This window comes from Podarcis muralis, chromosome 1, assembly GCF_964188315.1.
Source record: "Podarcis muralis chromosome 1, rPodMur119.hap1.1, whole genome shotgun sequence".
In the NCBI taxonomy this organism is placed as follows: Eukaryota; Metazoa; Chordata; class Lepidosauria; order Squamata; family Lacertidae; genus Podarcis; species Podarcis muralis.
Window position 1 is genome coordinate 11,378,482 of NC_135655.1, and position 16,851 is coordinate 11,395,332.

General features: G+C 43.9%; 1 protein-coding gene across 3 annotated transcripts in view; it reads left to right on the forward strand.

The window, feature by feature from the left end:
• The window catches only part of BRF1 (BRF1 general transcription factor IIIB subunit), a 195,972-nt gene that overhangs the window by 104,825 nt on the left and 74,296 nt on the right, over positions 1-16,851 (forward strand). For all 3 annotated transcript variants that reach the window (XM_028744966.2, XM_028744875.2, XM_028745043.2), the window contains 3 exons: positions 1,436-1,475; positions 1,559-1,651; positions 3,248-3,499. In XM_028744966.2, coding sequence (XP_028600799.2) covers positions 1,436-1,475; positions 1,559-1,651; positions 3,248-3,499 — 385 coding nt within the window. The remainder of the gene's footprint in view (positions 1-1,435; positions 1,476-1,558; positions 1,652-3,247; positions 3,500-16,851) is intronic.

Consider the following 16,851-nt stretch of genomic DNA (forward strand, 5'->3'; position numbering starts at 1 on the left):
GTGGATATGGCAGATATGGCCCACCAAACTGTCTAGGTCCCTTCCTTTCAGCGTTTGGGTATAAGTGAAATACTCATTTGTTTAATCACGGGTCATTATTACAAATACAGTGGTACCTTGGGTTAAGAACTTAATTCATTCCGGAGGTCCGTTCTTAACCTGAAACTGTTCTTAACCTGAGGTACCACTTTAGCTAATGGGGCCTCCCGCCACCGCCGCGCGATTTCTGTTCTCATCCTGAAGCAAACTTCTTAACCCGAGGCACTATTTCTGGGTTAGCGGAGTCTGTAACCTGAAGTGTCTGTAACCTGAAACGTCTGTAACCTGAAACGTCTGTAACCCGAGGTACCACTGTAAAGTGAATGATGTACAGTTGACGTTTGGGTTGCAAATGTGATCCGTGTGGGATGCACATTCGCAACCTGCAGCATCCGCAACCCGCAGTGGCGCGTCTGCACACGCGCGGGTTGCGATTCGGCGCTTCTGTGCATGCGCAAAGCGTGATTTAGCGCTTCTGCACATGTGCGACCGGTGAAACCCGGAAGTAAACCGTTCCAGTACTTCTGGGTTTTGGCGGTCCGTAACCCGAGAAAATGCAACCTGAAGCGTCTGCAACCCCAGATATGACTGTATTAGAGAATCTGCATGTAAGGCATGTTCTTTGCCGCTTAGAGATGGAGCCCCCTATAAATTTTAAGAGCTGGTTCATCTGTTTCTGTATCTAAAGATTATGGCTTGAACCTTTTGAAAATTACGTGCAAATCATTAACGAGACAGTGAAGTGGCCAGATTCAAATCCTCACTCAGCCATGAAAATGGGTGGATGACCTTGGGCAACTAACTTTCTCTGTCTCCTAAATTGCTTTCTAGATTGATTATGAGCCCATCTTACCCTGCTATGAATTCAGAATGTCCACCTATCCTGTCATCAAATCTGTGTACTTAATTCTGGATTTCAGCTCCCTCCGCCCCCGGTCAAAGGGCTTATTTTGAGAAACCTAGCACCCCAGCATTTATGAATGTCAGGTATACTGCCAAACTTTGTAATGCCCAGTGGGGTTTTGTTGCATTTGCTTTTGGTTGCAAGCTTCAGAGCGAATAAAGTAAACCAAGGAATGTAACAAATACCTTTTGTGAGTTTTTCTTTGGTTATTGGATTGAGGCATGAATCTAGTGGATAGTTTCAAGCAGTATTTTAAATCTAGTTTCCAGTCCTTTTCTTTTGTTGTGTCCTAGATCATAGGGCTCTCTTGTGCATTGTAAACTCCAGATGCAATCCATACCTGTTTAGCTCATGCACAACTGTTGATTTTGAACGTTGTCAGGCCTGCTGCAGAATATATTTTTTACAGGATATAGTTATTGGTGCTTGTAAATCTTCCTAACGTACAGTTTGGTTCTGTTGTTCATTTGTCTTCCTCTCTCCTTTCTCCAGCTTGAGAAGGAGCTGTCTAAAAAGCTTGAAGAGTTAGAAGGTAGGGGCTACATTTCATTCAATTGTCTTATTTCTGCCACGTTGCGTTTGTGCACTGTTGACAATTATTTGTATGTACCACAGGTGAAATATCAAGCTACCAAGATGAAATAGAGATTGAGTTAGAAAATAGCAGACCAAAAGCAAAAGGAGTTTATGCAAATTTCAGTAAAGACGGTAAGTCTGTTTAAAATCCCTTAATCAGGAGTATGTTAAATGTGAGAATGATTTTACCGTAGTTTTGAATTTGGGTATATAAGTGCATCAATTTGGAATATAGAGAAAAATGAAGTATTTCATTTGTAAGCTAGTAATGTTGCAGGAGGGACGCGAGTGGCGCTGTGGGTTAAACCGCAGAGCCTAGGGCTTGCCGATCAGAAGGTCAGCGGTTCGAATCCCCGTGACGGGGTGAGCTCCCGTTGCTCGCTCCCTGCTCCTGCCAACCTAGCAGTTCAAAAGCACATCAAAGTGCAAGTAGATAAATAGGTACTGCTCCGGCGGGAAGGTAAACAGCATTTCCGTGCACTGCTCTGGTTCGCCAGAAGCGGCTTTGTCATGCTGGCCACATGACCTGGAAGCTGTACGTCGGCTCCCTTGGCCAATAAAGCGAGATGAGAGCCGCAACCCCAGAGTCGGCCACGACTGGACCTAATGGTCAGGGGTCCCTTTACCCTTTACCTTTAATGACGCAGGAAGAGTTGGATTTTCTAACAGAGTTGGGGAATTTGTGATACCTCTTTCAGTGTTGTTAGCCCTAACTAGATGAATTGAGAGTTTTGCATTGACTTTTAAAAATTATTGGTAGAGAAATCAAATAGCTTCCAGGGAAAAGAAGAGAGCAGGCATTGGTATTGGTGAATGTCTTCCCAGATGATATGTCTACTCAACTGAAGAACTTTGTAAGTACGTATGGGATATAAATAGCTTCATTTCCCTTCCCAACCTTTTGCGAGCTCCCAGTCACCAGAAATGCATTAAACACAGACATACAGGAAAGTAGTAAAATATATGATGGTGCCCATCTGTGTTGGACTCATTGATTTAAAAATAAAACAAAATTGAAGACTGCGGAATAATGCATCTCTATCTTTACATTTCATTGTTCAGATCATTTCATTGGTTACATTGGCACCTCTATGAGGGAGCTTTTAATCAAGAGATTGTGGTCTTCCAACTCTTAAGGAGTGGGATTTCTGAAGGCTGGAAGCTGTGAAGGCAACCTCTCTTGTGCCAGTAGCCCAACTTTGAAGCACTGTGAGCAGGCTTGTCAGCCACTCATTGGGGAAACTGATCCTCTGGTGCTCTCAGCAAAGTCTCTTGCTGGGTGGGTGCTCATAGCTGGAGCTGGACCTAGGAATGATGGAGGGATGCTGGGCAGATGCTTCCTCTCGTTTTGGCGGCTTCAAGAAAATTTTAGCAATTCCCCCCTTTACAATGTTGCTTTGTTACTGAAACGCCACAGTTAAAACTGCTAAATATTGAATTAATTCACAATGGCATTGGTTTTGCTCACAAAGCAGCCTCTGCACCAACCACCACATCTTTAGAGGGCATGTTTCCAGCTCTGTTCACACCTTCAATATGCATTCACTGAGCAGAGGGGAGTGTGGCTCTGATGTTTGTTTTTTTGACAAGGACAAGTAATGAACTCACGCTAGAAAGAAATAGTGATTGTGAGAGATTCTTAGGAGTCTAAAGAAGCCTGCCAGCAGCATATAGCACACATCTGTTTTAACATTTTTGATGAAATTATTTGATCCTCTCCCTTTAAAGACTGCATGGAAGACAATGCCTCGAGTATATTTGGAGAAGAGGAGGGAGAAGACGAAGAGCTGGAAGCAGCTGCGAATCATTTAAACAAGGACTTTTACAGTGAACTTCTGGATAAAGACAGGTCAAAGGAAAAAGAGTCTCCTCTGAGGCCGCCTGCCCTGGAATCCCTGCTTGGCCCTCTCCCTACAGCCGCCAGTCTTGGAATAACAGAATCTATAAAAGAATGCATATTGACTAAGGATCGAGACCACAGTAAGTACAACATATGAACTGAGTTGCGAAGCACAAGAGGCGCTAGTTGTTCACTGTGGAATTTCACTTTTGTACCAAATTGGAGCTTGCTACTCTGATGGGGATTGGTGGTGGGCTTTTGTCAGTGTTTGCTGCATCAGCCCAGTGGCTATAGGGGCTGAGAGCTTCAAAACAGAGTGAGAGAACTCTTAGGTGACACGTGGAGAAAAGCACATTTAGGTGATGCTGTGCCTTAATTAGTTTGGTAATAAGGTGATCATGCCATGGGCTATCTTTTCATTGTGCATTTTTACTGCCAGTATTATGTTTTAACTTTTCTTGGAAGTATATTTGGAACTAATGGCTTACATACTGACATACGTTGTCCATATAATGAATATTATATGGACAACATATGCTAATACGTAAACCATTCATTTCCCTTCCTTCCCTGTGAATTTTTAAACCTCTAGACTGAAGAGATTTGCCTTGTATTTTCCTTAATATTTTTTGTGTTTTGCCTTGACTTTCATATATATTGTTTTGTACTCTAAAGACTCGTGGCTATTGGTGTGAATGCTCTTGGAATGTTTGTAGGATCTCATATTGTCTTGGGATCAGTTTCTGCTCATGTGATGTGTTCTAAAGGTAAAGGTACCCCTGCCCGTACGGGCCAGTCGTGTCCGACTCTAGGGTTGTGCGCCCATCTCACTTAAGAGGCCGGGGGCCAGGGCTGTCCGGAGAGACTTCCGGGTCACGTGGCTAGCGTGACGAAGCTGCTCTGGCGAGCCAGCACCAGCGCAGCACACGGAAACGCTGTTTACCTTCCCGCTATAAAGCGGTACCTATTTATCTACTTGCACTTAGGGGTGCTTTCGAACTGCTAGGTGGGCAGGAGCTGGGACCGAAAGACGGGAGCTCACCCCGCCGCGGGGATTCGAACCGCCGACCATGCAATCGGCAAGCCCTAGGCACTGAGGTTTTACCCACAGCGCCACCCGTGTCCCTGTGTGATGTGTTCTACATGTCCTTAAATTTACCCCGGTTTTAACCATCCTCTCCCAGGGATTATCAACAAGTCATTATGCCAGCCTTCTTCAACCTTGAGCCCCTAGATGTTGTTGGCCTACAACTTCCGTCATTCCTAAGCACTGGCTAAGCTGGCTGAGGCTGATGAGAATTCGAGTCTAACGGCATCTGGGTCTGAGGATCCAAGGTTGACAAATTCTGCATTATACAGAGGCTCACTTATACAGACGCTCACTCAGCCTTGTATAGTGGCACCAAGATACTATTGGGTGATATTCAGCTAAATAGTTGCACTGGTGCAACGATTAGCCCTAGTGCAATGAGATTTCCCTCCTCTTCTTCCCCCATGTGTGCTCTGTGCTGCTCCAGAGGGTTGGGAGAAACCCCAGAATATATTTAAGGTGGGAGGAGAGGGGAGAAACGTTCTGTTTCACAAGGATCAAACCTTGCTTCAAAATGTCTTCTATAGGCTTCCTGGAAGCATGTGGTTGGTCACTGTGGACAACAGGATGCTGGACAATGTCTGTAATTTGACCAACTATATTGGTACAGTAGCAGCCTTCAGATACAGAAAGTCCTTCTTGCTAAATGAAGAATGGAATGTGATTACAAAGCTGCTTCTCGCGTTCGGTTTTCAGAGCCAATACAGTATCTGTTCTTTTTCTGTTTTTTTCTGTTCCTCTGACCATCCATTCCACTGCTGTGTCTTACTCACTTTTCATTATTGCAAGCTTCCGCCAGCTTTTTACACCTGCCTTTAATCCTCACCTCAGATTCACTTCGTGACCTTCAGGAATCCACAACATTTAGATCTCAAGCAATGCCAAATAAATGGTAAATGGTAGTAGCAGTGTGCAGTCATTTTTGTCTCATGCACTATGTTTTCTCTAAGGAACATGGTAAGAAGGCTCGGATCATTATTGTGCTTCCATCTGTTTACTGGAACATGTGCAGTTGTTTGCTTAAAAACTGCTTGCTTTCGTTTTGCTGTTTGCTTCGAGGTAAATCGTGCTTCTTTCCAGCAATGTCCCTGATCCCTACTACTCCCTTCACTCTTATTGAGGCATGGATTTCATTTTATACTTCTTAGTACCACTTGTCAAAATTCTTTAATATGTGGCCTCTTAGGCATGTAGTTGCCCTAATGAAAGCCCCTGGAAATGTGCAAATTGCTTTTGCAGTCTGCTCTTAATGTATATTCCATGTACCGTATCATGCTGAAAAGGTCTCTTTAAGTGGGCGATGATAAATCTCGGTCAGAGCAAACCCTTCAAGTCGAACCTTCTGTGTACAGCTCATAAATCTGGCAGTCTTTATAGACTATTGTATCTGTGATTGAGCCTTCATTATGCTGTTAATGAGATGTGAAAATCTCGCTGCAGCCGGCTTGATAAAGTTGGAGCCTCCCTTCAGCCCCCTCCCCCCGATGCTCCATATACAGTTTCCAGTATCTGAATTCTTTGCTATGGATTGTCTCCAATTTATATAATTTCGACCCAAACACCGGCAGAAGAAAATAAGTTTGTTGCTTAACAATCTGTTGACTGCACATAAAAACGTATGCTCTTTTGAATGGTGATAGGCTCAAGTGCCACACAGCAAGACCTGCTCTTTTGACTGAATAAATCTTTCATTTGAGTTAGCAGCATGTGCTAATGAAAACATGCCCAGTGCTTTGGGGTTTCTAGGATTTGGTTGAGACTGATTGCAAGGCAAAAATTTGCAACCTGTACGAACTCAAAGGTGACTTCAGATGTTCATTGAAACTGGAAGAGTAGAAGTTATGCTGCCAGTCTAATTAATTTAAAAAGCTTGTGGAGTCGGGAGTCAGTGGGTGACTTGTTCTATATGAGATCTCACTGCCCTTAGAATGGAAAGTTCTTAACTTTTGGGTTCTTGACCTAGAACTGCTGTTTAATAGGCAGGTAACAGCTGCCTTTATCCATTTGCAACCTCCGCTAGAAGAGGTGCAGTAGCTCAGTGGTAGAGCCCCTGTTGTGCATGCAAAAATCCCCAATCTCTCCCAGTAGGACTGAGAAGGACCTGGGGAGATGCTGCTGATCATTGTAGGTGATACTGAGCCTGGTTGACCAACAGACTGATTCAATAGATGGCAACTTCCTTTGTTCCTACCATGAAGACTTTGCCTCCGACTTTTGTCCCTTCTTAACTTCTGGATTAGATTGCTGTCATGCACCGTCTGTGTGGGCATCTTTGAAGACTGCTCAGGAACTGCACCTGGCCAGAATGTCAGGATCCTGTTTAGGTCTGGCCTAAGAGGCTATAGTGCTCCTCTTCTTATTCAGGTATGTTGCTCATCCGTTGGGTTCTGAGCAGTAGGACCTAGGAGACCAGGTTTCAGATTCCCACTCTGCCTTGAAGCTCACTGGGTGACTTTGGGCCAGCCATTACTCCTAAGTCTAACCTTCCTCACAGGGTTGTTGTGAGGACTTGAGCTCCTTGGAGTAATGGTGGGGTATGTTTATTTAAAGCATTTTTATCTTGCTTTTCACCCCAAAAAATCCTGGTGCAACTTACAAATACCAGCAATAAATCAATGATAGTAGTAGTAGTAGTAGTAGTAGTAGTAATAATAGTAATAATAGTAATAATGATGATGATGATGTCATCTGTTGGCAAGAGGGGCTAGGATCGTCTTGGTAATGCCACCCAGCCTTCAGAAATCACATTAAGGCTTGCCCCCTGACTATTTCAGTGTCGTCTTCCAGGAAACTAGTAAAAAAAGCTGTTTATGAGAACAGACACTGCTTATGAGAACTTTTTCCCTTTTAAAAAATGTCTGAAGTAGGAAATTGAATTCAGAGTGGTTTTATGACTTGGTTATATATTTGGATTTATTTTTAAGTGTTGCTCTGATGGCATTTCATGTATATTGTACTGCGTCTTATGCTTTACAAGCTATTATGAAAGTGTTTTTGGGACATGGAGTAGAAATTTGAGTTAATAATTAATCATAATTATAAGCATGATGCAATTATTTATCCTTGCCATCTTTTTTCAAACTGCTGGATTTGGGTTTCAGGACCTAGTAGGTTCGCATGCGATAAACATCGGCAGTGTACTTTTCTTAAGGACGCAGCTGTGTTTTTTGTTTTGGCAGGGATCTTCTACTGAACATCATGATTGATGATGTCACTCATGAACTTGGCAGGGTTGCATCCACTTTTGGCAGACTTGGGCATGTTTGAACGCGGTGCTGCTGTGTCAACAAAAGTTGTTTTATACCAAGCATTCTCTCCTTATAGGCCTTTATGTAGAAGAAATTCACATACTGGCTACCGACCGACGACATGAGGCAACTGCATTGCTTCCTTCTGCTCTTCTTGTGGCAAAGTTTCAGGTGCAGAGCCTGCCATCTAGCATACAAAGGAACTTTGTCCTCTCCCGACTTCTTTTTGGATGTTGAGGTGTGTGTGTGTGTGTGTGTGTGTGTGTGTGTGTGTGTGTATTGATGACCACCATCTTCTTTCTCCCTTCTGTATGCACCAGCCTCTGAGATTCATATTTCATTTTGATGGGGTGCTCTATCATCATACAGGAGAGGTGCCTTCAGGGTCATGAACAAGGAGATGGAGGTAGAAAGAACTTAAACCCATAAGTGGTGAGGGGGCGAGGGGGAAAGACCACCGGCTCACTGGATGGATTGCATCCTTTGTCCGCATCTGAGCTCCTTGCAGTCAATTATTTGGATGAGTAGTCACTGGGAGCTAGTAAAAAGAATGGCTCCTTTGCCCATTTCTCTCTCTGTTTCATTTAACCTAGAAACTTCTTATTATAATAACCGGCGATCATATTGCTCTTGCTTATTACAGAAGCATTATAGAAGATGACAACTTAGCGATCAAATGGCGTTTTCATTGGATTCAAGTGGAAATGAAACCCATTAGAGAACTGTTATTTAAGCAGTTATCATTGCGTTGACTGAAATGTCAAACTAGTAGCCTTCCAAGACTGTATCCAACACAGAGAAGTCTCATCGCCACACTTTCAGTTGTGGATGAAGATTTATTAATCTGTGCTAAAGAGCCATAGACCTTGCCCTTGGCAGGAGGTGATACAAGGAAACACAGAATTCTGCTGGGGTTAACTGCTTTGAAGACAGAATGACAAATCATCAATAAATATACAGAGTGATGAGGTACCTTGGGTATGTTTTACTGGCTTTACATTTTGCCCTAGATGACCTCTCTTTATAACTTTGACCTCATTGGATCCACAAGGAAGAGGATGCAAAAGTCTGCTAGTGAGGCCTCCATCTTATTATAAGTTGTATTGATAGTGTCATTATCTTAGTGCTTTTTTAAAAACAACAACACCACCACCCTAAACCATAGAGGGAGAAGACAAATTATGGGTCACACGAGAGATCTAATGTAAAGTCTTGGAAAACCAGCCTTTTGTGCGTCAATTTTTGCCCCCTGATCCCGCAAGCTGTCTCTCAAGCCCAACTGAGGGTCTTTTCCTGCAGGAGCACTTGTTCCATGCTTAAATTTGTCCTATTAGAACGAAGGGGATGTAAATATGCTTAACCTTGGTTGCGCCTTGCCTTCGTGGATTTCACAGGTGATGAAAGATTTGGCCCTAGGGGGCTTTGTTGTGGGAACTCCTGTTGTGCAAAGATGCTATGATGAGTCAAAATGGCAAGCAGGTGATACATGGCAGGTTACTTTTCCGGTTTAGTGTGTTGGCGTTTTGAGGAGTGAATTTTGTGGGGTTTTGCACCGTGAAGGTATTTTAAACAGATGTTTTATCACTTTAGCATGTTCTTCTACTCATGCTGCAATCCTTGTAGCTTTGTTGGATGTTTGTAGTTGGGGATTTTTATTTTTTAGTTACAACAATGTGAAATTTCAAAGGGGAAAACAGCATCAGGGAAGGACTCCCCTCTGCCAGATCACTCCCCAATATTTTTTTTACCCCGATCTGCTGAAACCTATGGGTTACCTGAATTGTTTCTCTTGCAAAAGTGAAAGCAACTTGGGATGACTGATTTGGGGGCTGGAAAATGTTAAAAGTCCATTTTCTTTGCATAAGCCTCTCCCACCAAACTTCTACCTCAGTGGTTTAATATTTGTAAAACTAAAGGCTGTAAGAAGAATCACAAAATCATGTGTATTTCTGTCCTAAGACTTGTATAGTTCAAGAACAGTCTAAAACCTGATGAATTCAGCTAAAATTCAGATGAATTGCAAGTTAAAGCTGAAATTGCATATAACAGAACACACAAAATTCTCGACAGAGCGTGTCTAACAGTTCCCTGTGCTACAGAATAACTGCATATTGGCTCAATAATCATAACGCTTACCAGAATAAGAAGTGTGTATGTGTGTGGATAAATTTACTGTCGGTAGTGAAAGCTGTAGGTAGTCCTTCAAATGGAAGAGGTCAAATTAATGACCTCAGAAAGTTATTTATTTGCTTCTACTGTAATGTATAATGTGCTTAAGTAATCAGTTGCCTGCCTTCTTAACCTGGCTGAGACGCGATGATGGCTAACTGATGTAAAGAAAGGAATAACCCCTGAAAAACAAACAAAGGATGTGAATACATAGAGATCCCATTAAGGAGCAGAAATAAGGAACAGCCGTCTCTCGAGATGTGTTAGGTGGGTCTTATGGCGTGGTTCTGGGAGATATCCTTAAGGGCACAAAATAGGCTTTGAAAGAGAAAATATCAGTACCATGATTGGTAAAATAAGAAGCATGTCCTAGTGCACTTTATTCTTTTGTATAATTGCTACAGGCCACCCTTATCACAGAAGGAAGAGAGGGCAAAAAGAGGCTGATATACAAGATCATTTACAAGGGAACAATGTATAGTGTGTGATATGTATACCTTGAATTTATGATCGAAGGGGGAAAAGGCTGCCACTGCCTGGGAAGCACTGATGCACACAAACTCACAAGCATCCCTGGAGAGCTTTCTTGCCTCTTCTGTCAGTAGGGGGTAATGGGGAGTCCATTTGAATACCCAGAGCCTTCCCCCACCCCATAGAAGAGAATGGGTGAGGACAAATGACCATTTATCAAGGGGTAGTTTACCACAAGGGACGCGGGTGGCGCTGTGGGTTAAACCACAGAGCCTAGAACTTGCCGATCGGAAGGTCGGCGGTTCGAATCCCCGCGACTGGGTGAGCTCCCGTTGCTCGGTCCCTGCTCCTGCCAACCTGGCAGTTCGAAAGCACATCAAAGTGCAAGTAGATAAATAGGTATCGCTCCGGCGGGAAGGTAAACGGCGTTTGCGAGCGCTGCTCTGGTTTGCCAGAAGCGGCTTAGTCATGCTGGCCACATGACCTGGAAGCTATACGCCGGCTCCCTTAGCCAATAAAGCGAGATGAGCGCCGCAACCCCAGAGTCAGTCACGACTGGACCTAATGGTCAGGAGTCCTTTACCTAGTTTACCACAATATGTGTATAAGTACTTTGTAAGCCGGTTGTCTGAGGCATCCTGCCAAATGGGGAGGATTTTTTTTTTTTTTTATCTCCGCTACTGCTATTTCCCTAGATCTCTAGTCAGGTGTACCCCTTGATAACTGGGTTGCCATATTTAGCCCTCTGGCTGAAAAAGGTCTCCCACCCCAAGATTATTATATCCCAGAAGGGTCTGGGATGACATAAGAGAGATTGGCAAAGGGATGGTTTGGTAAAATGTGGGAGGATTCCATTATATATTGATAATTAGTAGTCTCATTGAGTATACTAGTGAAGGTTTTTTCTTCTCCAAGGAATGATATTTTTTTGTCACAGTGGAAGAGGCTAACACCCTTTATGCCACAGCTAAGGTTTTACTGAGATTTTATGCAAAGTAGGGCGAAAAAGCCTTGCAATCTGTATTTTGCTTTGCTAAATGTTGTGCAGTAAATCTTTAGAGGGCAATTGGGTTTCCCCATGTAATTTCAAATGTAAGACATATGTTAGCTTTTATAGCTGCAATATTTTTAATTCCTCCCATGTTGCACCGTTGCCTTAAACTCCATTAGTTGCTCTAGTTAACTATATAGACACCTGAAGGCAGCCCTGTTGACATCTGAAGGCAGCCCTGTTTCGGGAAGCTTGTAATGTTTGCTTTTATTTTATTTTTTGTATTTTTGTTCGTAGCTGCCCAGAGTGGGTGAGGCATTCCAGTCAGATGGGTGGGGTATAAGAAATAAAATTATTATTAGCAGTATTGTTATTAATAGCTCTCCCAGTGTTCAGTTTTGACTTCATACATTTGCCCATGTCTATACTTCTCTCTCTCTTACCCCCACCCCTGTATCTATGGGTGGAAAGGTATTGGTGGTTGACATACTGGTCCAAGTAAATAAGAGATAATTAGGCAATTAATGAGGTCAACTTATTCTTAAGGACAGAAATTGACAGCCTTACAGTGAGCTTCTCCATATCAATTTTGAAAAATGACATGAAGCTCCCCCAAGCATTATTATGGGCTTATCTAAATGAATCCAAATATGTTAGTCTCAACATATAAACTGCAGCCTAGTGCTTTAAGGTGAGTACATATTCCCCCCCGCTATCAGATCGTTCAGTTTTGTGCATACAGAAAGCAGGTCCTACTTGCCAAAAGCACTGCGGGTATGGGGGGAAAGCAGCCTATCTTGAAAAAGTCCATACACAAATCAAGATTGCTCTCCTCCCCCCAATACACATGCACAGTGACTGTTAAAATGCCTGGGAAGAGAAGAAATATAGGCAACAACTGCTTGAGGCATTGTGCCAAACCTGGAAGTGCCCCAAAAACCTAATTAAAAGGGGGGGGGGGGGAATGAGTCAGGGTGGCCTTATGTGGGCCCCGGCAACCTGTATGTGGGTCTGCAATGAAACCCCTGCACAAATTGGTCACTATGTCAGTCCCTGCTCCCTTCATTCCTCCTCCAGTTACCCTTCTATGGCACCATCTTGGGTTGCTGGAGCCAGAGAGCAAAATGAGATCTGGAACTGACATGCCCTAAACTCAAGAGTTCCCTGCTCAGGTTGACTGGAATTGGGTAGTCGATGATTATGCCTACAGCCCAAAGTATCAGGAAAGTACCGAAAGGAAAGGGTCTTTCTAACACACGAAGAGTTGGATCAGACCAGTTGGTGGACCATCTAGTCCACCAGCTTGTTCTCACGGTGACCAATCAGATGCCCATGGGAAGTCTGCAAGCACAACCCGAGTGCAACATCTCTCTCTCTCTGTCCATGTGCAATTCCCAGAAACTGGTATTCAGGGCATACTGTCTCCAGCAGTAGAGGTAGAACATTGTCATTATGACTGGTAGCCTTCTCCTCCATGAATTAATCTAATTTGTCTGTGTCCTGGACCTCTCAGTGTGGGGTGGGGCCTTGCCCCACTGCTCTATTCCATCAGTTTTTGTGCTCTTAATGCTGCTAGGCTGCATCAACATTTGATTTCATTGAGGGAGGTGCAGATGGAAGGAACTGTTAACATGTTTTTATCAGGTGCTTCTTGGGACAACACAAATTATGTAACCTGTTAGTTTGGGCAAGGTAAGTGAAATCTATAAATTCAACATGCCATCCCCATTACCTGTTGTTGTTTTTTTGGGCCATTTTAGCCCAAACCATAATTGAAATGCAGAAAGCTAGCACTTCACTAGCACCAAATTGCTAATTTCTCATGCTAGTTAGTTTATTCTCTCTGCAGCTGTCCCTGCTGCTTCTCCCCCCCCCCCCTTCTTTCCACCACATTAAAGTTGCTTGTCTATTTCGGTCTCATGCTCGCCTCATAAAGCAGAATGTACTCTTGAAACGATTCTCCTTAAACGAATAGCCTCGATCATCCAGAATCTACCTATTGGCATTTTAAAATGAGACCTCTTCTTTAAAAAAACACACCAAAAAACAAAATCAAACATAAAGAGAAACCTTACAAGGGAAGGCATTTGGGTAAATGTGGCTCAGTTAGCATAGCTGTTATGGGAGAAATTGTGCATTAAAATACAGATGTAGTTTTCTGTTGTATTTTGGAGTCTGCGGCTGTTGACCTAGCTAGGCAGTTGTTGCAGACTTATGGCATGTGCACCCCAGAGCTTTTCTCTCTCGTTCTTTGTCAAATGTGGCTCTTGTGGAGTTCAGGATGGAAAAAATACACAGGGAGGAAGCCACAAACAGCCTGAAAGCTTCCAGGTTAATCTTGCTTGCTAGCCTGAGCAGCGAGGATTTCTAGCTGATCTGGAGGCCTTTATAGTAATCGGGAAGTATCAGCCAACCTGTTCTGACCTGTTGATGTAAAGAGGAGGCTCTCTTGGCTGGTTTCCTCACCATTCTTTCCTTTTGGAAAGAAAGGTCCGTATAGTAAAAGCTATGATGTATGGAAGTGAGAGCTGGACCATAAAGAAGGCTGATCGCCAAAGAATTGATGCTTTTGAATTCTGGTGCTGGAGGAGACTCTTGAGAGTCGCATGGACTGCAAGAAGATCCAGCCTATCCATTCTGAATGAAATCAGCCCTGAGTGCTCACTGGAAGGACAGATCCTGAAGCTGAGGCTCCAATACGTTGGCCACCTCATGAGAAGAGAAGACTCCCTGGAAAAGACCCTGATGTTGGGAAAGATGGAGGACACAAGGAGAAGGGGACGACAGAGGACGAGATGGTTGGATAGTGTTCTCGAAGCTACCAGCATGAGTTTGACCAAACTGCGGGAGGCAGTGGAAGACAGGAGTGCCTGGTGTGCTCTGGTCCATGGGGTCACGAAGAGTCGGACACGACTATACGACTAAACAACAACAGAACTATGGGGTGATTTCAATACTGCATCCCCACTTAACACTCCGCCTTTCATAGAATCGTAGAGTTGGAAAGGACCCACTGGTCATCTAGTCCAACCCCCTGCATTTCAGGAATCACTGCTGAAGCATCCATGAAAGATGGCCACCCAACCTCTGCTTAAAACCCTCCAAGGAAGGAGAGTCCACAACTTCCCGAGGGAGACTGTTCCACTGTCAAAACATTGGTTCAGGAATTCTTACAGGCTTCCAGCGTGATACTTTCACCCAGCTGACATGCTTGGTTGCTTTTCAAAACTGGGTTGTCCATATGCTTCTGGCATTCAACATATCCATTCCACCAGCTCCGATCCTCTTGCAAGAATGCTGGGTGTCTCTGTGTGTGTGCGGTTTGCCACAAGAACGGTACTTGATGGATTGTGTCCCCGACCATGTGTACCCTGCACTCATGCTTCCTTGTAGTACTGCCAAACCACTAACTACGTAAGCAATCCAAAAATTTTTTTACTCCATTTCTAGGCACTGACCGATAAGATCAGTTTCATCTTGATATGTTTAGATTGCAAATATGTGCTGCAAATGGCCACAGCGACCTTAGCACTTCTCTTATTACAAGGCAAGTTTCCTTCCGCTTAAAATACAAAATAAATAAATAAATAAATAAAATGGCAGAACTTAAGAGGGCAACCTACTGATTTAGTAACAAAAGGAAAGGGCAAATAGGGGCATTTTCAGAATCATGATGCCATATGGGGAATAATTTCCACAGTTAAATAATCCAGAGGAAGGTAAAGCTAGAAAAAAGCCCAGGTTCTGCACAAGAAGTCAAGCTTTGTTTCAAACGAATCAGAAAGAATGCCACATTCTCTTATATCCTGTTTTTAAAACTGTGATCACACAAATAAATAAGAGAGGGCTTCTGCACAGTTACCATGAATGAATTCAGATTGTCGGGAACGGGGAGGGGAAAATATTAATTTACAACTCTGTCCGCCACGTAATAACTGTGGTAAAAGTTTGTTGCTGAGTTAATGGAAGTAACAGCACTCCTTCACACATTCTGCTGGGGAAATCTCGCTTCTCTGGAGTGCTACACAGCTGTAATGCTCACCAAGTTGCAAAACTGCTTATTTATTCTTCAATTATTATTTTTCACTACCGTTTGTACCCGGCCTTTTTGGCAGCCTGCTGCGCAGCTGTGGCTAAGCAACTGTGCTTTGGGAACTCTTCCTTTGAGGATTGATAGCGTAACCCAGTGGTTAGTGTGTTGGACACAGATTAGAGAGTCCTAAATTCTGGTAAGACCTTTACCTAAACCAGGCATCCTCAACCTGCGGCCCTCCAGATGGTTTGGCCTACAACTCCTATGATCCCTAGCTAACAGTACCAGTGGTCAGGGATGATGGGAATTGTAGTCCAAAACATCTGGAGGGCTGAAGGTTGGGGATGCTTGACTAAACGCTGGTGTTGCTTCTCCGAAATACTTTCACAGACCAAAGCAGCAACACTCATTTACCAGCTTCATTATTCCCATCTCGTTTCCTTTTGACCGAGCAAAGCCTCCCACCCACAAGAACTGCACTCCATTCTGTTCAACCCTAACCCGTTGCACCCCACTCTTCTGTACCCCCACATTCTATGACACTTGAACTGATAAACTAAGTGGAGCGAGGGAAGAGGCCGAGGCAACAGGAAAGGACCCATCCCAGCAGTTTATGTCGATGTTAAATAGCTCAGAGAACAAAATGCCCCACAGAACTTGGCGCAGCACAGTTGCCACGAAGAAGAGCAAAAGTACACAACTTCCACCTTCCTCAGTGAAGAGAGATTATTTGTCCCTTTACAACACAACCTGTTAGGGCGGCAGAAGAGTGGATTTATGGGAGCCAAACACAAGCATGTGATTGTATGCGTTTGGCGCGAGTGTCGTGGAGCTTCTCCCCATTCCGCCCCCTCTGTCGGTGGCGAAATCTTCTTTTGCCGGCGCAGCCGTGCCCTTCGGTTATGTGGGGCAAAGCCTGAGCGCCTGAGAAATATTTCCAGAATTAAACCTTTCCTTGTGCAGAGATTCTGAGCTGTGTTTTTGTGGCCTCACAAACAGATCCTTGTAATGCTTTTATGAGTTTGGCAATCGCAGGCTGTTTTATTTTTGGCTCAGCTGCCTTCCCTCCCCCTCTCCCTTCCTGCCCAAGCCTGGCCCGGCTGTACTGGCTACCTGTCAAGTTTTGGTTTGCTTGTAAGATGCTTGTGCATTGACTTATAAAGCCTTTTTGGAACAAAGGCCAACTTCTCCTCCGAGTCATTAATTTCCCGGCTCTCTTTGCCAGCAGAGGTCAGTTGACTCGGTCCTGCTTTATTTCGTCTGTGCCTAAATGCATCACTGTCGGACTCGCTTTTTTGTGACAGCTTTTGGTTAGTCTATCCTTTGCAGCGACTTTTGAGGCCCACCTCGCTTGGCCCGCCTGAATACACTGGCGCTCGTATGCTGGGGGTCTGCATGTCACAAAGGCTTAGTGTTTACGCTGGAAGGAAATCTTTCCTTCCAATAAGCTATCTAGCAACCTGGGAAGTCATGGATATATAGCATTTCTA